The 23,809-nt window shown below is 40.7% G+C and overlaps 1 protein-coding gene across 1 annotated transcript in view; it reads right to left on the reverse strand.

Annotated features, from left to right (window-relative positions):
• Positions 1-23,809, reverse strand: part of LAMA2 (laminin subunit alpha 2) — a 901,593-nt gene that overhangs the window by 116,366 nt on the left and 761,418 nt on the right. The window contains exons 42-44 of the mRNA XM_088452064.1: positions 17,791-17,893; positions 8,236-8,352; positions 7,611-7,793 (exon numbers count right to left, since the gene is read on the reverse strand). Coding sequence (XP_088308190.1) covers positions 7,611-7,793; positions 8,236-8,352; positions 17,791-17,893 — 403 coding nt within the window. The remainder of the gene's footprint in view (positions 1-7,610; positions 7,794-8,235; positions 8,353-17,790; positions 17,894-23,809) is intronic.

Raw genomic sequence — 23,809 nt, forward strand, 5'->3', positions numbered from 1 at the left:
CAACACCAAAAGACCCGGAAGACCACGGAAAACAACTGTGGTAGATGACAGAAGAATTATTTCCCTGGTGAAAAAAAACCCCTTCACAACAGTTGGCCAAATCAAGAACACTCTCCAGGAGGTAGATGTATATGTGTCAAAGTCAACAATCAAGAGAAGACTTCACAAGAGTGAATATAGAGGGTTCACAGCAAAATGCAAACCATTGGTGAGCCACAAAAACAGGAAGACCAGATTAGAGTTTGCCAAACAACATCTAAAAAAGCCATTACAGTTCTGGAACAACATCCTATGGACAGATGAGACAAAGATCAACTTGTACCAGAGTGATGGGAAGAGAAGAGTATGGAGAAGGAAAGGAACTGCTCATGATCCAAAACATACCACCTCATCAGTGAAGCATGGTGGTGGTAGTGTCATGGCATGGGCATTTATGGCTGCCAATGGAACGGGTTCCCTTGTATTTATTGATGATGTGACTGCTGACAAAAGCAGTAGAATGAATTCTGTAGTGTTTCGGGCAATATTATATGCTTATATTCAGTTCAATGCTTCAGAACTCATTGGACGGCGCTCATCAGTGCAGATGGACAATGACCCGAAGCATACTGCAAAAGTAACCAAAGAGTTTGTTAAGGCTAAAAAGTGGAATGTTATGCAATGGCCAAGTCAATTCCCTGACCTGAATCCATTTGAGCATGCATTTCACTTGATGAAGGCAAAACTGAAGGGAAAATGCTCCAAGACCAAGCAGGAACTGAAGACATTTGCAGTAGAGGCCTGGCAGAGCATCACCAGTGATGAAACCCAGCGTCTGGTGATGTCTATGCGTTCCAGACTTCAGGCCGTAATTGCCTGCAAAGGATTTGCAAAAAAGTATTAAAAAGTGAAAGTTAGATTTAGGATTGTTTAGTTTGTCCCATTACTTTTGTCCCTTTAAAAAGTGGGAGGCACATGTAGAAACCATTGTAATTCCTACACCGTTCACCTGATTTGGATGTAATTACCCTCAAATTAAATCTGAAAGTCTGCAGTTAAATCACATCTTGTTTGTTTCATTTCAAAGCCATTGTGGTGGTGAATAGAGGCCAAAATATGAAAATTCTGTCAATGTCCCAATATTTATGGACCTGACTGTATATATATACATATATATATATATATATATATATATATATATATATATATTGTGACACAGTTAGGTTAGGGGGTCCCTCTCCTGGGTAGAGGACTCCTTCCATACACACACACACAGCAGCAGGGAAGCAGCACACCAGTCTGGATGCAAGTACAAGCTGGCCGGCGCCAGTCTTTATTGTACAATGTCAGAAACATAAAGAAAACATAAATATAAATCCTAGCCCTGTCGGGGCACTAACTTCACAGGTAGTTCCCTCACTACCAGAACCTGGCAGGGCCTAATGCCCTCGCCAGCAACAAAAGCACAGCACAACACTCACGGTTAGGTTTCCAAGTGTCTCTGAGCAAACTCCCTGCCTGCTCTCCCAGGTGAGACAATAAGCCCTAAACAAACTAGGCTTATATTGGCCACTCTCAGGTGGAAAACTAACAATCCTGTTACCAGGCTGCGAGAACCAAAGCCTGGAGTGGCCGTGGGTGGAGCCCTCCCTCTCCTCTCACCCACAACCCCCAGGTCCCAAACCGGCTTTTCAAAAAGCCGAAACTCAAGCATGCTACTCTGCAGACTTTCTCCTGGGGGTTTAAAACACAACAGACAGGAATCTGGGACAAATGTACCTGCCGCAGACCCCTTTACCAGTGATCCTATTACAATATATATATATATATATATATATATATATATATATATATAGATTAGAGATGAGCAGGTCCGGTTCTCTGGGTACAGGACCCACCCAAACTTCATGTATCCGAGCAGAGATCAGAGTCCGGCTCGGGTTTTCCCAACAGACTCGGATCTGAATATGAGGCAAAATGCGGGTTTTCAATTGTATAAGGGTCCTGGTGATCGACACCATTTTCACTCCGGCTGTGAAGAGTGTACAGAACAGATGTGCTGCTTTGTCTGTGCATGTGCTGCTGTGTTGTCCTGTCAGGGGCTGGGGCTGCAGTACATAAAGGGGGGCTTCAGTGATCAGTACATAAAGGGGTGCTGCTGTGTCACTGTTGTCCTGTCAATCAAGGGACTGGGGCTGCAGTACATAAATGCTGTGTTGTCCATAAAGGGACTGGGGCTTCAGTACAAAAAAGAGGGGCTTCAGTAACCAGTACATAAAGGGGTGCTGCTGTGTCACTGTTGTCCTGTCAATCAAAGGGCTGGGGCTGCAGTACATAAAGGGCTGCTGCTGTGTTGTCCATAAAGCGCTGCTGCTGTGTAGTCTTGTCCATCAAGGGGCTAGGGCTGCAGTTCATAAAGGGGTGCTGTGATGTCTAGGGGGGTGTTCTGTAAATCCAGGGGTGCTCTTCCCCAGTGTAAAAAAAATAAAAGTTAAAATTAATAATAATTATCATTCCTCAAAAATTAAAAAAGCTATATTTTGTGTGTATGCTAGCTAGTAGCTACACTATTATTGTTCAGTGACACTGCCTGCCAGACCGCAGTTTATCATCCATGTATTTGTGACTCTGCAGGTGGTCCATCCGCACTCCGCAGGGGTGCTTTGTTATCCATCAAGAGGTGCTGTGTTGTTCATCAAGGGGCTGCTGCCTCACCCAGTGGTGCTCTTCCCCAGTCACACATGTGCAAAAGGAGTAGTGAAAAGTTCACTGCTCTGAAAGGAGAAGGGCAAAAAATAGGGAGAAAGCTGATTTTTGGATTAGCTATATCCACACCGGAGCAATATTGAATTGCTCCGGCACTCATGTCGAATATCAACATTAATTAGCGGGGTTTGATCGGACCCTGATAATTAACATGTTGAATAGAGTCCTAAATGAGGTAAGTAAAACAACATTTTGCCTGCTGTGACTAATGTCTCAATTTTTTTACTACACAGTTATTTTCATGAGATGTGGATAGCAACTACACCGCACAGGCAGCACAGGCAGAATGTTGCTGCCTCATCCAGGGGTGCTTTACCCCAGTGAAAACAAATAAAAGTGAAACAAAATGATCATTCCTCAAAAAATAAAAAAAGCTCTTTTTTTTGTGTGCTAGCTAGTAGCTATGCTATTATTGTTCAGTGACACTGGCAGCCAGACCGCACTTTATCATCCATGTATTTGTGACTCTGCAGGTGGTCCGTCTGTGCTCTGCAGGGGTGCTTTGTTGTCCATAAAGGGGTGCTGTGTGGTTCATCAAGGGGCTGCTGCCTCGTCCAGCGGTGCTCTTCCCCAGTGTTAAAAGAATAAAAGTTAAGATCTGTTTTGATTTTTTTTGTGTGTGTGTGCTACTGTAGCTAGCAGCTATGCTTTTATTGTTCAGTGACACTGCCAGTCAGAACGCAGCTTTTCATCCATGTATTTGTGACTCTGCAGGTGGTCCGTCCGCACTCTGCAGGGGTGCTTTGTTGTCCATAAAGGGGTGCTGTGGTGTTTATCAAGGGGCTGTTGCCTCATCCAGGGGTGCTTTTCCCCAATCACACATGCGCACTAGCTTCATTGCTCCAAAAGGAGCAGTGAAAAGATTAATTGCTCTGAAAGGAGCAGTGAAAAAACTTGTGGAGACAGCTGATCCAAAAATCAGTTATCTCCACACTTGAGCAATGATGAATTGCTCCTGCACTCGCATTGAGTAGGAACATTAATACCCCGATAATTAACATATTGAATAGAATCCTAAATGAGGGAAGTAAAACAAACTTTTGCCTGCTGTGACTAATGTCTCAATTTTTTTTACTACAGTAATTTTCATGAGATGTGGATAGCAGCTACATCGCACAGGCAGCACAGGCAGGATGCTTTACTGGGCTTGATTCAGAGGTAGATGCAGTGTTGATGACGGTCGCAAGTGTCCGATATTTTCGGTCTGCGCATGTGTCCGAGGCACAATGCGCATGCATCTTGATGGTTACTGCTGGGGCACACAGAGCACATTTGGATGCAGAGAGGTGGAATTTCAGGGGGCGTTCTTGGGTGGTAACAGGAGGTGGCTAGCCAGAAGCGGGCATGTCGTGGGCTATTCGCAGTCAGCAACAGCGACTTTTTCCTCAGTTTCACTGATTAAAGTGGCGATGTTAAGATGGCCATTCTCTGCCTCCATAGGGCTGTTCCAATGTTTGATGGTGTGACCAATGGTGCAATTTTTGATGCAAAGAATCGGATTAGTGCCGCAGCAGGTGGGTGTCTCTCGTACGAATTCCTGTGTCATTAGCATAAAGATGCAGTCGTGCTGCATAAAAAGTCGCAGTTTCAGCGGCATTAGTATCCATGTCTGGATCAGGCCCACTTTGTTCCTTTGGCCTGAGTTGTTAACACAGGTGTACTACATACATATCTTTACAGATTTGCATTTGTTAATAATCAAAGCAAATCTAGATGCTGTCATGTCACACTTCGATATATATTGATAATCATATAGCTATCTCTTTACCAGAATCCCATTTTTAGAAATGTAATTAGAATTTGGTGAACACATCCTGAAAGTACTGTAGCATTAAAAACATCCCGATATTCTATTATATCTGTGCTGATGAGAGAAATTGCAAGAATAAGCACAGAAAGTGCAGGCACAATATAATGGATATTGAAAGGAGACATCTATTTGCTGCAAAAATGCTTTCTCTGAACATCTGTTATGGTATTGTTATCTGTTATTATCAGTGCTAGCACAGGGAAAATTGTGACATTTGATACAAATAGATGTAGCATTAATGTAATGTTATTTTTTGTGAGAAACATGGTTTCTTTTCCGACAGCACTTGTGTGGACATATCACATAAAAATGAGCTTGAGATGAAAACAAAAGTTTTGCAAATACACATTTATGCCTCAGGAAAAAATAGGAACTATTTTTATTTTCTTTTATAAAGAAAAAAACAATAAGTTGTATTTCAACTAGGAAGCTGCAGGAGTAATTCTGAACAAAATGCAGTGTCATTATCATTCAGTAAACTCTAGCTCAGAGAATATGGTCCCTTGTATGCTTCTGCTCTCAGGTCATATTATCTGACAAAGAGAAAAAGAACTACTGTATGTTTGGATGTTTCACAAGATATTATGACATGGTAATTGGTCTCAATACCATGTACAGTTATCTTATGTTGTGATTATTTTTTTAAACTATTTTTAACATTTGTTCAAAAGTTTCTATCAAATAGAACATAACACACTATACAAAAATAGTGTTGATATCATTCTATCCACTCCCAACCCTTAAATCTCAATCCCAATACACTCTGGGCCTGTATCAAGGACAGACGCATTGGTGATATTTACGCAGATTGAGCGATTGTTTTGCTAGTGCGCATGCATATAAGCCGCAATGCGTACGTGCTGCAATTGCTTTGCGATTACTTTCTCACAGAGGATCCATTCACAGAGTGAGTGACAGGTAGTCAGCATTAGGTGTGGTCAGAAAAACTCACGTGCGTCTGACCATTTGAACACAGTTTTATGGGCATGCATAAATTAGCCACTGTGATTGTATTCACAGCAAGAGAGATCTCAGCATGCGAGGAGAGCTGCAGTGTTTGCGGCTGGTCAGACCGGCCACAAGGGCAAGATGGCCACTTGATGTGTGTCGATGTTACTGATATTTTAGTGGATAAGCAACGTTGTTCACCGATGAGAAGGCAGCTCGGGTGATCTTTGCAACCATTAGCATATTTTCACATTAGCATTCATCTCTGAATCAGGCCCTCAATAAATTAGGCAGCCTATGAGCCGTCCCTCTATCCAGGTGGTTTTCACAATTATTGGGCAAGTTCAGCCATGGTGTAAAGCTGGAGAGGGGTGCAGAGAAGTCATATTTTAGTCTAGTTTGCTTATGGATGGAGGCAATTTGTTGACCCTTTCTATCTTGCCTCAGTTGTTAAAAGTTTCACATCTGTTCAGATGTAAAGAATACAGTTGCCTGAATTAGACTATATTCAGTTTAGTCTCACAGAGAATGTGTGTGACTAGTTTTCAATGAACAGTGGTTTGCCACACCAGCCAAATATTTGAATATAACAATATATAGATAGCCACTCAATAGCATAGCTTTTACACTCATGTCCTATAGGTCCTCAGTCCACCACCAACTATACAATCAAGTCAAAGAAGGTTCCATTTATATCATTATCTCAACCTGTGATGAGAATCTTTTTTGCTTGTTTTCCAAATGTTTAAAATGTCTTAAAAACAATAGCGGACACATTTTTATTGCATACGGGATCACAGACACATGCCCCGAAAACTTTAGAGACCCACCTGCGTTTTTGTGTCCACTCCCCGTTACCTCCCCCAAATGCTCCCTGACTATCAATCACTATGAGTAAAAAGCTGCTGAGAGCAACTACGGTAAAGTACCTTAATGCATGCACAGTGCGACTTAGACGCATGCACAGATGATTATCGCTCAGCTACGTACAGTATTGAACACATCAACATTTTTCTCAGTAAATATATTTATAATGGGGATATTGTAATGAAATGTTCACCAAATGTCAGCAACAACCCCTGCAATCCACACATGCAAAGAAATCAAACCATAGATGTCCATAAATTAAGTTATGTGTATTAATGTGAAATGATACAGGGAAAAAGTATTGAACACGCTTACTGAAATGCATTTAATACTTCGCACAATAGCCTTTGCTACAAAAGCATTAGCACCTTGAAAAAAAGACCTGCCGTAGTGTTGAAACATGGATGCTGTGATTTAGTTTGTTGCACAATACAACTTTGAAAAAGTCATCAATTTTAACACTGGTAGCTTTAAGTCTGTAAACACAATGTAGAAAAGTTTTGAGCTGTTGCAGAACAGTGTGAAAGCTTCCTCATCCGAATTAAGAATAATGAGTTAAATAAGGGAGAAAATTTGATATAATTGCTATCAGCATTGCATTATTTGAGGATGGATTATCTCCAATATTGATTTCTATACGTCATTGAAAATATTGCTAATCAAAACAACTGACTTCACTGTTTCCCATTGAAAGTAATGGCATGAACAGGTGTAATGTTTCTAGTGTAAAAGTACTGTACAAGCATTAACAGTGCATTGTTTAAATTTCTTTAATGATGCTAATATTTTTTATACAAGGATGACTATAGAAAAATGTATTGTTTTTTTGCTTTATGCTTGGGTATAATACAATAATATCCTTTTTTTTCAAAAAGTCATCACTAACACATCAACGGGGATTTTAAATAATCCTTATGTTTATTGTGTTGATGTTAAAAAAAATATTCATTTTGCAGTTGGCAAACTATTAATTAACTTGCACTGTTGTGTGATTATTGTTTCCTATTTTTTTCTTTTTCAATCTATTTTGTGTATAAAATTTAGCATCTTTTGTGTTATTTGTTATTTTAATAGCATGCCATAGAAGTTATTAAATTATTGCTTCACTGCACACCACACAATTCTTTCACTCTATTTCTATGTGTCTCTTTCAAATCCTTTGTATTGTTTTATTATGATATTCAATAAACTAAGTAAAGAGTTGGTACATGAATAAAGAAGTGACATATTGGTGACTTACCATTTTCAACCGGATCTTTTACAACAGCATTGGTTTTAGCTACATCTTCTTTCAGTGCGCTGTAGTTCTGTTTCAACCCCAGGAGATTCAGATTAAGATCTTTGATGCGTGCAAGAACATCGTTGGCAGTATCATTTGCTTGCTTGGCTTTGTCTTTTGCGGTCTGAATCTTCACCATTGTATCTATTACAGACAAATGTGTGTCAAGTGAAGGCTGAGAGGGGATACAAGAAAACGTCTAGCCAATTGAATGTTAACATCTCCTCCCTTGATTTGAGAAATCTCTATTTCTTTATACATTTCAGTTACAGTCACAGTTTCTACTAATACTGCAGAAAATGTTTCTTAGCACATCTTCTTGAAATATATATGTGTATATATCTATACACAAGAATACTGTCCCATAGCCAGGGACAGGGGCACTCTACAAAGTCACATTCGTGGAATATATATATATATATATATATATATATATACACTGTTATCATTTTAGAATTAAATCTAGTTAAGTTCCTTAGCAACATTGCAGAAGTAGTAGTTCCCTGTTACAGGCAAGTCTTCTCCTTTGTATTGCCAACATTTTTGGAATGTTTATTGTACAGATAGTTTGTTTGTATTCACATACCATTGGGTATAGCACCTAGCTTTTCAAATGTGTCATTCAGAGCCTTCACCAAATTTTGGTTTTTCTCATCGGCATTTAGCAGTCTGTTCTTCATTGCATCAAGGTCATTTTCATTTTCTAAGAAAAAAACATACATATTCATACAATTTTACTTAGACTACTTAAAAATATTACATATTGTCAGCAATATCAAAGTCAGAATAATAATTTCTCATACCATTAAACACAAAGGCGTATATGTACATACAAAACATTAGTATACTGGTAAATAATGTTTTGCACCACAACATTACAAAACAAGTTACCATTGCAATTGACAGAGGGATTATCACACTATGGTAACCTGCAGTAACTGGACCCATCATGCAGGTTCTGACTGGTAGCGTAATATAGCATTGGACATCAACAATCAATGGTTTGCAAAAAGTGATGGTCTGCTTCTGACGATTGATGTTTTCCATTTATGGCAGAATTATAAAGTTTCTCAACAATTGATGGCTGAGTCTAGATGTTGACATAGCAAGGTTTTTTTTTTCAAATTGTTGCACATCCCTTAGCCCCTCCCTCCACTTCTTATTGGCAGCCACGGTCACATGGCAGCACCTGTGGATTTGCAAACATCAGGTGTTCCCAATTCTAGCAAATAAGGTTAATCACATAGAATCTGAAATTCCAATAGGAGAATAATGATTTGACTTATTCAGTTTTTCAAATTGTAATGTTTTTGCAGAGTGGAAACAGTGATTCACACTCAAAGTGAGAAATGTTCCTAAATATAAGTATGTTATCCAGTGGCGGCTCCAGAGGAGGGGCAGCAGCGCAGTCCAAAATTCAAATAGGGGAGCCGCACCAACTGCCAGTGAGTCCCGGCCATCTATGTTTGGCAGCGTTTGAAATGACAGTTAATGTGTTTCTCCTATTTGAATTTTGGACTGTGCTACAGCCCCACCTCTGGAGCCGCCACTGATGTTATCTCTTTTGTAGCATATTTTTTATGTATTCTTTATTTAAAGTATGTCAAGCAACAAATGAACAAGTATAATCACACAGAGGTCTTCAAAAGGCTTGCCATTAATTTGACAATTGTGTGACAGTTTTTACAAAAGAAAAATAATTACTTCCAAATAGGATGGGGGTGACAAGGGAGAAGACAGGGATGGGAAGTGTAGATGGGTCAGGTAGAACTAAAGGGAGATGAGAACTCTTTGTTGGATGCAGAAGGAGAGAGACAAATTATAGATTTTTGGTAAGGGCTCATCTGAATGAGTGCTCATTTGTGTGGTGCTCGTGTGGGAGGAACTGGATTATGGAAAGAAAAATAGTTTACTGTATATAAGAGTGATAAACATCAGACTCATTAAATGTTAGCCATCTCAATCAAGATGAGGAAAACACAGTAAATCTGGGTTGAGAGTTTCAGGTTCCCTTTACTCACTATTGCACCTCAACAGTTTTGTGTATTGAGAATTGGGAGGCTCTTCACCCTCTTTTTAAAAAATGATGCTTCATTCCCATCAACATAGATTTTTTGGTTTTAGATTGATAATACATTTCCTCTTTCCCTGGGAGGAAATTTTGGTCACAGTTTGCAGAATTTCATTAATATGTTTATTATTGTAATTATACATCCTGGCACATTTTTCCTCTGACATACTAATCTGCAAGCATTGGCTCTTTTTGTACTTGTGTCATTCACAATAAATTGCTGTTGTATTTCAGTGTACTGTGTATGCTGGGCATTTGTACATGAATAATGACAAGTACTGTACTGAAAACAGGTGGTTTGCACCAGTCAGTATGTTTAAAAAAAAAACACTGCTTGGGATCTGTGTTTCTACACTAACAGTAGACAGCTAAGGCCACTAAATGACAAGTACTAAAAATAATTATGTGTTGCAGTTAGGGTGTGAAAATAGAATTCACAGGTGTTTTCTCCAGTTACAGGAAGTCAGAAATGTTTATTTTTTTTAATACTGTATATTTATAGGCTTTTTACATATACTTTTATGTCTTTATATCCCATGCACTGTGATTGATCTAGTTTTCCAATTTAATTTGTCAACTGACGATTACACACATTTTCGGTTTGCCAATCTCTAGTTATGAAGGAATATCCTGTGTAAGACCTTAAAAATGTGACTTAGAAAACATTAAATAAATTGGCTTTAACTTCAAATTGCTATGCTCTGTATTCCATCTGCTTTAATAATTCCACTAGATGTCTATATGACAAATGAATAGATAATTTCTCTATCTTACAAGCCGAATTTCCACTGTAACGTGGAAAGTAGTGAAGGTCAAAAGGTAGAAAGCAATTTTCCATACTAATGAAGAGCTGCATTTAATTAGAAATATAATTTGTGAATGCTAAGTGTCGCCCTGTAGTATTTATATTAAAAGTATATACAGTCCTGTATACTGTATCTGCTGCTTATGAACATTTTTATTGGCATTTTTATAATTCTTTAAGAAATAATAGAACTAAAGTTGTTCATGATCTTACAGACTGTCAAGATGAGGTAGAATAATTGTGTTTTACAGGAGCGCTGCGACCCCGTACTTTTACAAGCTAGATATGCTACTGCACATGTGCGGCTTGTCTGCTTCCAGATCTGTCCTCGGGCTCTGTCCTCCATTGTGGGAGGACCTGCCCCTGAATGTCCCGCTGCTGTGCGGGAGGGATGCAAGTGCCACCACCGCTAGTTTGCTTAATACTCCACTGCATCCACTGAGTAATACAGGTGTGTGCCCACTATACAACACACCACTTGTATTAACCACCACATGTTCCTGGCTGGATCTGTTGAACCTGCTACACACATTGTACAGTACTGTATGTCTGCTGCATTAACCCTGTGTTGTTGTTCTGCAACCCATTCTGCTGGTTAATAAAGTAATTCTGTCAGGTTCCGGCCTAGGATCGGCCATTACTCACCGCTGCGCCAACTTCCCCTGACTTCTCATGCTGTGAGATGTCTGGTGCGGCAGCGGGTGATGCGCTGAGAATTATTCCTTAGGAGCATTATCGTCAGTTGCTGCTCTCGTGATTTGATTTCCGTGGTTTCCATCATGGACACAGCCATGACAGTCTGTATCACCTGACTGACCCTCCATCCAAATGGTAGTATGGTTATTGTCAGCTAATGCTGCTTTCCAATGGATTGCTACCTAAGGGTATTTAACCGGGCTCTGGGCAACAGGAAGTTGCCTGTCCAATGTTGTTACTTCTCTATTATACCCTTGAGTCTCTTCAGTGCCATCTTAGTGTGCAGCAGTGCATCAGAAACACCATGACTGCGTGCAGCCACCAGTGCCATCTCCGTGTGTAGCAGTGCATCAGAAACACCTTGCCTGCGTGTAACCACCAGTGCCTTCTCCGTGTGCAGCAGTGCATCAGAAATACCTTGCCTGCGTGCAACCACCAGTGCCACCTCTGTGTGCAGCAGTGCATCTGAACCACCTTGCCTGCATGCAACCAACAGTGTAATCTCCGTGTGCACCAGTGCGTCAAAAACACCTTGCCTGTGTGCAATCACCAGTGCCATCTCCGTGTGCAGCAGTGCATCAGAAACACCTTGCCTGTGTGCAATCACCAGTGCCATCTCCTTGTGCAGCAGTGCATCTGAAACACCTTGCCTGCGCACAAGCATCAGTACCATATCCATGTGCAGCGGTGAGTCAGGAACACCTTGCCTGTGTGTAACTACCTTTGCCATCTCCAGGTGTAGCAGTGTGTTAGGAACACTTTGCCTGCGAGCATCCACAAGTGCCATCTCCTAGTGCAGTAGTGCGGCCAATGCATCTATTCTATTCGCTGTATACTAAGAATCACTCTCTAGGACAGATACGCTGCTAGTGCTTCTTTCTGAAGTATATCACTCGGGTCATAGGTTGTGCTTGTCTCCATTCCTACATATCGGATACCTGACCAAAGGACTGCAACCTGCCTGCTGGGTGCAGCTAAACCCATATCCTGCATGGAGGGGTCACTGGTGAACACCTCCCAGTAGGTTAGACTCTGCACCTTTGGTCAGGTCTCGCCAACATCTGATAATTGTGGATGAGAAAATCATACATCCAGGCCCCTCGCCTCCAATTCCTCCCTCAGCCCCGGACCCCAGCTTTCAACTCATTAGTAGGAGATTCTCCAGAGTCAGGCGTGACAAATCCCTGGTTTAGATATTCATCATATGGACTGACCACCTTCAGTCACCTATATCAACAGCTATAGGTTCTGCCAGTAAATTGTAGATGTACCATGGAGTGCATAGGGCAACAGCCCCTGACTGATACAATTTGAGGCAGCATCACTGCAGCCACACACTTTATGACTGCAACTGGGGGCTGTGTGGTTGTTAGAGAATGCTCCTTGGATATTGTGATGTGTTTTATCAGAAAACCAATACAGTAACATTTGTCTCCAATGCCGCTTCATCTATACTGAGCATACCCAGAAAACAGTTCCTAGCTTACTGAATGGTGGATGGTGCTAGCCGTTCACCAATCAGATTATTGAGAGAATTTCACAAATTATTTGGTGGATGACTGGAGCTATTTGTTAGGATATGGAAAGCACTGTAATGGTTATTAAGGATCCCAGAGCCAGCCTGTTTTCCAGCACACTGGAAGATAATGTAAGACATCAGTAGGGATAAATAATGATGATCGATGCTCTGACCTTTGGATTTCAAAGGGCAATCATAGGCATGCACAGATAGACTATATAATATCATAATGGTCTCCTAGCAAATCTACTTTTATGGCTATTGAACATGCTTGTTTGGGAGATAGGAGTGATTTAGATAATAAACTATTCAGAAGAGAGATGTTTTGGATATTTATATTACACACTTTGACACCACAAGGTTTAAGTAATTTATTTAAAATTTTCTTTTTATAGGAAGTTTGAAAAAATATTTGTACTGTATGAATGTGTTAACATTTATGATTGTAGGTGATAACCCTTGTTCCATATTGTGTTAAACTGTCTGAGGTACCATTCCCAAGCTACAGTAAAGTTGTGCTGTTTCTATTTATCCATTATTTCTTACTTTTAACTAATAGAGAAGAGCTAGATATGATTCCGGACTATAGATACACAGAAAAAGGTCGACAATGTCTAGATAGACATCAGATGTTAGACAGTCATAGGGTCAACTGGGACACAAGGTAGACACACTAAAGGTAGACATGTAAGAAGGTCGACAGGTACAAATGGTCGACAGGGTCAAAAGGTCAACGTGAAAATTGTCGACACAAAAATGGTCAACACATGTTGCACTTACTGGAACACTTACTGGAGGGTTAGGCACTTTTCCCAATGGTTAGGGATAAACACTTACCCCGGCAGTCAGGGTTAGGCACCAGGAGGGAGGTTTAGGCACTTACTGGATGGTTAGGGTTAGGCACTAGAAGGGACAGTTAGGGTCAGGCACCTACCCTGACAGTTAGGGTTAGGCACAAGGAGGGAGAGTTAGGGTTAGCCACCAAGGGGAGGGTTAGGATTACTGATAAAAAACAAAAAAATAATGTGTTGACCATTTTTGTGTTAACCTTTTGACCCTGTCGACCATTTGTTCCTGTTGACCTTCTTACATGTCTACCTTTAATGTTTCGACCTTGTATGCCAACCTTTTTGTCCCAGTTGACCTATTGACTGTCTAACATCTGGTGTCTATCTAGACACTGTCAACCTTTTTACTGTCTATCTGTTAATCCACACTCGATCCTACTGCTCTTATGGCAATTTTTTATTTATTCCTCCTTATCCATAGCACTGATTGTACATATTGACCCTGAAAAACATAAGATACAATATTAATTTACTATGCTGTAGTTCAGTTTGCACTATACAGCATTTGCCAATTTAAGGTAAACTTAATATAATATGTGTAATAGTGAATACAAATGGAGACATTTGGTTTTCAAAATGGCAGTTTTCTAGTGAATTTACACAAGACCATAATAAGATGGCAAGTGCTGTTGGGAGATCAATCTGGTACTAGCGGGCAACAGCGAGTTTGTGGGAGTATGGTCACATGCCATTGTAAATACTAGGGACTCCCTAACATGTTATGCTGACCATAATATGCTGCATCTTGTGTCTCCCTGCAGGGTCAGGACCCCAGAAAGACCAGGGTCCGGGTACTTTGTACCCCCCAAGTAAGGGCACTGCATACTTTAATATATGCAATATTTCAAGAGTCTACAGAATGTTTTATCAAATACAGAGACTGTTACCAAAAGAAGCATGTGCCAACTAATATGGTGCTTCTTCAGTTAGTAGCATAATAGATATCATATGCAGCATGTTTAAAGGAGGCTACTGTCTCCAATATTGCCACTGTTAGTTTATGGAACATGGGCAGCACCGATTTTGGATATTAATATATTAAAGTCTAGAAAATACACTGGTGGTTTCTTATTTATAAACATTAGAAACTGAAGTGTTCTTGTGTATTCATCTTGGGCCTGTATTCTTGTAATATAAGTCTATATGTAATTTATGATTATGTTTGTATATTTTTATTAGGATCATCTGAACACACTCTTGATGACGAGGAGAACTAATTTACTATGTGTTCAACTTAAGGTCTACATTCCCTGTGGGAGTCTTAAGGACAAAACATATAGGGATCCTTGAGATGCTGCTGAAATGAATTTATGGACGCTGCTCTTTTTCATGGTATCCTTTATTTGCACAAATGACATACTGGTTTCCACATTATAATCCAAGATTTCTGTTCACAGAAGCCTATTTTCATCATGCCATTTTATGTATTATTTAGAATTTTTAGGCTTTACTACACTGTGCATATATTCCTTTGGAGATCTTCGACAAATAAGTTTCCATGATCTGATTCCTTGTTGGTTTCATAAGAAAAGGTTGTACTGTATAATGGATGATGGATGATTCATCTTCTGATAAATTATCAATAATGTATTACCTGGATTGAGTGCATACACTTTTTTGCATTCTATCATGATAATATCAGTGTCATTTCACATTTTTTGTAAACAAACTACATTTTGGTGAAAGAAGACGTTCATTAAACTTGGGTGCAATTAATTTAATTTTGGAGTTGGTTGGAAAAGGTCGGTTTGTATATTAAACATGAAGCTATTAATATAATTGGAGCTGGTTGGGGGAAACAGATCTATTTACTAAATAAAAATGCTTTTAATTATAATTGGGCTTGTTGTGATGGAAGTGGTGTACTTATTAAATGTGGGTGCTATTGATTTAATGTTGGGCCTAGCGTGTTCACTCATTGCTCAGCTTTCCAGGAGATTAATAGTACCTATCTTTTTCTCCAAACAGGGAATCCAGCCAAGCAGCAACTGAGCTAGTAAAATCTGAAAGGACAGGAAGGAGAGAGCAGCGCAGAGTTGTTTTTCATGACCCCCAAAGTAAGATAGACAGTGCACCATCCAGAAGCAGTTTAAGAGAGGTGGGGGCAGTCTCCTTATGGACCACCCCCTCTCTTGCGCCTTGGTGCATATGCCAAGTAGATCTGAAACTGTGGCAGAGTCTTCTGCACATGCATAGCTCTCTGTGTAAAAGGTGCAGGAGGCATCTTCCTGGTGATTTCTCTACTGCACATGCACAGATCTCCAGGAAAATGGTGTAGAGATTTCTGTGCCTGTTGGCGAAGAGTTTAGTGTAGTCTATGGAAGAAGGGTATGTGGCGTTGGCTGCCGTGGATCGTTGGGCTGTGTGCAACGCACTCCTTGCACCTATTGTAGATTTGCTAATTGCTCCATCTCTTGAAAGCAACATCTGGGTGGGCACAAAGAACATAATAACTGTAAACTAAATCCAGGTAAGAGTTTGTCCAGTTTCTAAAAAACAAAAGTATACATTTGCAAACCCTGCAGAAATATTACACACATACACAAATCTGTGCAGATCGCTTAAAGAGGCACATTTGCACAAACATAACTGTGTTATATAAAAAAAATATTTTGTGTTATGGGTCGACCATTTGCACTTTTGTAAATGACCTTCACATTTTTAGTTACAATGTTGAACAAGGAAATGTAACATTAGATACTAGTTACACAGTTACACTGTTGAACAATAAAATGTAACATTAGGTACTAAAATATAACAGCAATAGCAAGATTCTGCACCATTACTTACACTAATTAAGATAATATTTATTTGAAATTTGATCTGCCAGAACCTGCAGGGAATCTTTATTCCAAATCACCTGCCCTGCTACTCTTTGGGAATCAATCATGTGGGTGTGGAGTGGAGCTGCACTAAGATGACATTTACATATAAATTAAAAAAAAAGAAACTAACAGACTTCATCAGGTCCATCCATCTTTTGCTAGATTAGTTTTCTATGAAATGTATGTTTTCTATTAACAAGATTTTGAGATTGTCAAAGATTGTTCATTTAACCTCTTCACAGCTGATTGTAAATTGTATCCTGCAAATTATTTGTTTGACTAACTTATCTTTCAGCAATGCCATTGACTGTTTTCTATTTTTTTTTTCTATTTTTCTATTTTTCATTTAAAGGAGGATTCCTGCTAAATCATTTATTCATCTGATTCTCCTCTGTGCACCTAATAAATATAATTTGTTCCTCCAGCACCTGCACTCCCAAACAAGAAAGAGAGGTTCGAATGAAGATGGCTCAGAACAAAGTCATCAGCATGAAAACAAGTCACATCTCAGCTAGTTGCGTGCAGGGGGACCAGGAGAAATCATTTATTTAGAGATTCACTTTAAGTAGAACTTGGTTCTTTGTTGACAAAAATTTCTGAATTACCTTAAAGCTGCGATGCCACTTAGCCATGGTAGTAATTACCTTCACCCTTCTAAAATGGATAGTAAGTAATGGATGTAAGTGAGAGAACAAATAAAAATGGCAAACTCCTTGCTTCCTGGTCTTCATAGCTTTCAGTCCCAGGCAGGGAGCTGTGGGTTGTACTCTCTGCCTACCTAGGAATGAAGCTTTAACCTGTTAAGGTATGTTCTTTTGTAGTATATTCTGCCTTCAGAGGAAGTTCTCCTAATACGTCATATTATGTAGCATATTAGTATAGTACTCAGGGCCTGATTCATGTTCAGATGGTATTGCACAGCCGCAAGGAAGCAGCTGTGCAATACCGTCCAGCAAATAGTTTAATACTGCAGGAGGCATCTATAGGAAGCAGAGCTTGCCTCATATCACCATCACGACCATCGGTGACAGCAGCGACCAATCTAAATAAGGTCCAGCATACTCAGGCTGGCAGTCTGCCGGGCCAGGAAATCTGCGTTCACATCCGCGTTTCCGGGAACGCTGCCCAGGCATGCCCCCGCTCCGCCCACAAAATGCTGCAGCATGTCAATCATGCTGTGGCTTGTGGGATCTGAGAGTGATATCGCAGAACCCGTTCTGCCATGCACAGTTTTCTGATAGTTGGAAAACTGCGTGGAATCCCTCATCAGCGTTCCAACATGAATCAGGCCCCCAGTACATTACACAGTATATTGTTCAATAGTAAATAACACCAATGTATTTGCTTTTTCAAAACAGCATGCTGCACTGACATTACCTTTTAAATCTTGAGACTGTCTTTTAGCGTCAGTATGAACCCGGAAGCTTTTTTGGATAGAGCTCTTTGCTTCATCTTTCAAGGATCCCTGTGGGCCAGTTACCTACATCAGAAAAAAAACATATCATTCAGATTTCATTGAGAATATGAGAACAAAACTTGAGTGAGTCTTGAATGTACTTGAGAATATTCAAATGAGACCTAATACTTGCCGTGTCCACTGTAACTAAAGGTAAAATGTGGCATGCATGGAAATTGGTTTTACATTAAAAAAAATAAGATTATTTAGCAAGACATATGGGCCTAGGTTTTTCTGCAGTGACAAAATATCATGATTTTTATTTTTTTTTTGGCAACGACTTTGTACCAATGAATTTGGTACAGTAAAATGTAGTACTTATATGCAAGCAAAGATGTGATCTATATCTGCCATGTATATACTACGACCGTGACATAGTATATACGCCTCCAAGTAACGTCAGGCTGGGGGTAAAGCCCAGCCCTCCATCACTCATCGCTGCATCCATTCACACTCCGGGGGTCTGGCATCGCCGCACAGCTGCGGCGGTTGGGGTCCCCAACCTCCCGATTTCACTACCAGCAGGACAGAAGAAGTTGTGCAGGATTGTAGGATACTCCAATGCTGCCTGGTAATGTGACCATGGTCCGCGGGTGACCACTGTTAATGTCACAACATGCGGCCAACCAGGGAACACTCTGTAGTGGGAATTGGTCAGACTATACTGTATATTATATAATCATTTTGCTGGAGGTTGCGTCCGAGTCTGCCGGGCCTGACCGGTGCTGTTTTATTTTTATTACTACAATAAGATTTAACAGAACTCTGAGTTTAGTAAATATTTCTCACACTACTAAGTGCTGTGGAAAACACTGCATACTAATAAATATAAACTATATTCATTTTACCCTGCAATAAGGGTGAAAAATGTATATATTTTTTATTTTAACTTGATCTTGGGTCTTTTGACTCACAAGACTGTCTCCTATCATTTATATTAAATCATATTTTGTGCTTAAGCTCATAGTTCTAATTAATAATTATTATTAATTAATTCAACCACCTAAGAGCACATGTTATTTAACTGATACATTGTGTAATGACTTTCCTTTTATTAATAAATTTAAAGTGAACGACAATAAAAATGTGTTATGCTCAATGAGCAATTGGCCATAGTGGGAGGTCTGACATTACGTTACATATTAAATCAAAGAGAAACAGACTTTATCAGAAATGTTGTGGAAAAGTGATGGGAGTTCCTGGGCAGTGAGTGGGAGGTGGCTAGAAATGTATGCAAATATGGTCCGTTCAGTGGGTGTGTTCTGGGGGTGTTGTGGGTGTGCAGACATAGGAAATCAGATGTAGATGTAGAAACTGCACCTGCCATAGGGCTAGCGCAAGTTTCAATAGTGCGACCGGTGGTGGCGTATGAGGATGCACGAATCAGTATTACAGCGTGCACGGGCACTAAAAGTGGGTATCTCAGACCTTCCACATTTCGCTTCACGGATGTACACAAAGGAAGGATTTTGTAGTGGCATTCGCATAAAGATGTAGACAGGCAACTGCCAATAGACGCTTCTGCCTGTGACTAAGTATCAGGCCCACAGTGTCATAATGTAACACAGCCTTACCATTTTCAGCCAGCGAGAGGCTCTAGCATCTTCAGTCCACAAAGGAATGGGGCACACAAAAAATAAAAAGATGTGGGCCCACCTTCCCTAGAACAAAACAGCGCTATGCTGAAGCACTGGGAGTTTGTCCCTGGTGCACTACTGCTCCCAGCAAGCTCTACCAGCCATATACTATTTAGCCATATACTACTTAGGTATGCTAATGCTTGTAGAACTACAAATGTCAGCATATCCATGGCTGCCAGACCATTGAGGCACTATTAGAACCACAAGTGGGAGCATGCCCTGGTGTCGAGAGCCCACACGGCCCAGTTGTGAACCAGATGAAAAAACTGTAAAAGATAAATACTGACACCATAAAAAAATATTTATTAACACTCTCCCACAAATTCACTTTAAGCCAGTTTCTCACATAAATCCTGGTAGAATACACTTGTAATCCTTTTGGAAAATAACAGAAACCACTATACACGATGAAGACTTGCTGCTTATAAAAGCTGGGTACACATTGAGATGATGTCGGCACGGGTTGAATCGGAACGACATATCAGCCGCATTGTCAGTGTGTATGGCCAATATGCATGCTCCTGTGGCCGCTTGCGACATCATCTGGTCGGCCGTGCTGCACGTCCAACTGGACGATATCACAAGTGGCCCCGTTGCAGATAATGAAGGTCAGAAAGAGATATCGTTCCATCACTCATTACCTCGTCCTTATATGTACCCATGATCCGATATGTCGGCTGGGTAGACATCGCTCAGTGTGTACCCAGTTTAATCCACACCGTGAAGGACAGCACAGGCAACATTTTTATTGCTAGCAACAGTAAAATGATTTGGAAGCAATTTAAACATGTGTTTCTGTTTGTGTCTGGATAAGAGGGATGGAAGAGCGAGGAGTATTCTCTAATGTAGAATGAGTACAAGCAGTCCAACTTAACATCAGCCTGATGAAGAATTGCTGCTTACTATGCCACACCGTGAAGGACAGCACAGGTAACCTTTAATTGTTTTTATTACTAGAAACAGTAATATGATTTGGAACTAATTTAATAAACATGTTTTTTTTCAGCCTCTTAGATCCCTTATTTATCTATTTGTTTTTACTAAAATAGTGTGAAAATGGGTGTTTTCATACACTTTTCACATTTATTTTAGTATCAACTAAATGCATCAATGCTTACTTTTTTTTTAGTAAGCATATTGCTTTTCCCATGCTTGTAATGGGAAATGTGATGTACTGTACTCAAATTTACTAAAATCTAATTGTTAATACTGTAGATAATGGGGGAAGCCTTGTGACAATAAAGCCACCTGGAGATGGCATCTCAGTTTACTGCACTTATCAGCTAACCAGGGTCACAGAGCAGGAGCCCGGCGATCAGCTGATCGGTGTCACAGAGGAGATCACTGAGGTAAGTGCAAGCAGAGGGTTTTTTTTTTTTAGTAGTAGCCGCCAATGGTGCATACACAGCCACATTCTCAGGGTATTTTTTGTGAAAAATTCCCTGAGAACTTTGCTGAGAGGATTCGCAGGGACGCAGCTTTCTAGCAAGCGCTGTCCCTGAGCGATATTTGATACATCCTTGTGATGTGTTCAAATATTTCATTGCGAATTTGGGCAATTTTATCACATCTGAGATATGGATTGTGATAAATATACCTTAGTCACCATCCAAAAGGCTACAACATATGAGGCTAATACTACCTGCAGGCTCATACTAGTAACTTGGCTATCTGGCAAAAGAAAAATTATCTTAGCTAACCATGAAATCCATTGAGTATAAATGTATAAGCCGTAGTAGGTGAGTTGAGCAGACATAAAAAAGGCAGTGCTAAAAGTTACAAGTTTATCTGCTTGTATTTCCATACAACCAGCAGCGAGGGTAAAAACCAATTCCAAGAGCCTAATATATGAATTTCTTTTCCTGTGCAGAGTTCTCCTGCATATCTCATACAGAGCCTCTACACATTCTGAAAAAAAATGACAGCTATGCCTACTGCCTACTAGGTACTTAATTTGATTTTCTATTCTTGTCTTTCTCATATTATATATACACATCACGCTGGTCAGGAAAACAGGCTTAAAGTGTAGTAAAGGCTTTACTAGTGGAAAGCTGTCTCCTTCAAATTTTATTTCTTCTATAACCTAAAATAAGGCTTTATTATTTAAAGATTAGTTTCAGAATGATTGGCAGGATTGTGAATATCTTTTGAATAAATGTTAAGAAATCATTGGTGTTTCCTATCCTCTCATATTTATGTATTAAACGTTATTCTTTCCCCAACTCCCAGTGTATGTCACCTACTGTTCCGAATCTGCAGTTTAACCAAACCACCTTTGAAGATGCAATGGAAACAGATGACGTCACCTACATGGAGAGAAAATCTTCTCTGCCATGGTGATGTTCTTCTCTACCAGCTCCAACGCATGTTGAATAAAACTTGAATACTGGTATTCTGGAGTGCTAGGATCAGGCTAAATTATAATACTTTTTCAGTTGTTCATTTATGTTTGCATAATTTTTTTTCAGTTTCTAAAATATTTTCTTATTATATTGGTCCACCTATCACTTCTTCATCATTATTGACCTTTAGTATAAAAACATCAGAATTCAAATATAGTCTTCCATCAGCCAAGTTCAAGGTTCAATTCTCTCTGCTATCCCTTTTGGACCTCTGTGATATTTTTTTATACACTGAAGTCCAACCTGTCTGTCAGGGCTCAGCCGGGGATCGGCGCCCGCTTACCGCACCACCGGCTTCCCCTTTCATCCTGGGTGGTCGGTCGGCCTGCGCGTCGGCGGGGGAGAAGCTGAGTATTCTCCCCGCGTGCTGTGGCTTCCTGGAGGGCTGGTGTCCGGCATCGCAAATCCGGACATGGGCGCCGCCATGACAGTCGGCCCATGAGACTGGATCCTTCTCCCTGATAGGCCCGTTCTCAGCTGATGCTGTGCACCTGTCTAAGGGTTCCCATGGGTATAAAACTGTTCCACAGGTTATGGGAAATTGCCTGAACAACGGTTGTCTCCTAGCGTACTTTAGTGAGTTCCCGGTCCAGGTTCCTATTCACCCGTACAGCTGCAGTGTTACCACCTTTACCTGTGTGCCTAAACATCTCTGGTGAATACCCGTGAAGCAGTGTGACCACCTTTACCTGTGTGCCTTTACGTCTTTGGTGAATACCCGTGCAGCAGTGTTATCACCTTTACCTGTGTGCCTATACATCTCTGGTGAATACCCGTTCAGCAGTGTTACCTCCTTTACCTGTGTGCCTATAGGTCTCTGGTGAATACCCGTGCAGCAGTGTTACCATCCCCACCTGTGTGCCCTACGTCTCCAGTGAACATCCGTGCTACAACGTATACCGCCTCTACCCGTGTGCCTTCTATCTCTGGTGACGTCTCAAGTAACCGTGAGTTGCTTCCCACTTGTAATCCTTGTTGACGTTTGATCCTCATGTCAAGGTGTTTTCCATACAGTATTTTAAGGGACTGTTTTGTTCCTAAGCAGGCATATCCTCGCTGGGCCACGGGTGTAGTGTCTCTATCCCTGCAGGGCTTGGGTACCTGGTCAAAGGACCGCGACCTGCTCACGGGGTGCAGCTAAGCCCATATCCCAATTGGGGGGGGTCACTGGCGAACACCATCCTGTGGGTTAGACTCCGCACCTTTGCCCAGGTCTCGCCAACACTCAAGACCTGTGGATGAGGAGAACGTACATCCAGGCCCCTCGTCTCCACTTCTTTCCCCAACTTAGGCCCACCACGTCCTCTTCTCCAGTTTCTGATGTGACACTGTCTTTCAGAATATACTTCACTCCATTGGCCTTCATGACACTGTTCTACCTCTTGTTTCCATTTACCTGTCCAACTACTCATTCTCTGTTTCAACTTCTGGCTCTTCAACCTCTCCCTCAAAATATTCATTCTTATCCCTGCTTTTCTTTGCCTCCTTGGTTAAATCTAGCTCTACCTCAATGCTGATGACACCAAATCTAAGTTTCCTTACCTGGGCTTTCCTCTTCTCTAAGGCTGCAACCCAAATGTTTTACTTGCCCCCCTACTGGGCGTCTGTGCAAATAGGTGCCTGATGGAGCAATTCAATTGTTTCTCCATTTGGGCACCCTTTAATGCTTAACGCTACTAAAAGCACCAGGTTTAGCCATGCAAAGCATAAAGTGGCTAAACCCATCTAAAGAAGTGGTTTGGGCACCCAAACCACTGTTAGAGTGCCCAAAAAAAACTGACTTTGCACACATTTTTTCTCGCACCTCTGAAGGCTGTGAAAAGAAATGTGCCTCCCGCAGCTTCAGGTGTCCAAATGGAGAAACAATTGAATTGCTCCATCGGTAGCCTAAATGTCTA

This window comes from Taudactylus pleione, unplaced genomic scaffold (assembly GCF_031769625.1).
Source record: "Taudactylus pleione unplaced genomic scaffold, aTauple2 ptg000006l, whole genome shotgun sequence".
NCBI lineage: Eukaryota > Metazoa > Chordata > Amphibia > Anura > Myobatrachidae > Taudactylus > Taudactylus pleione.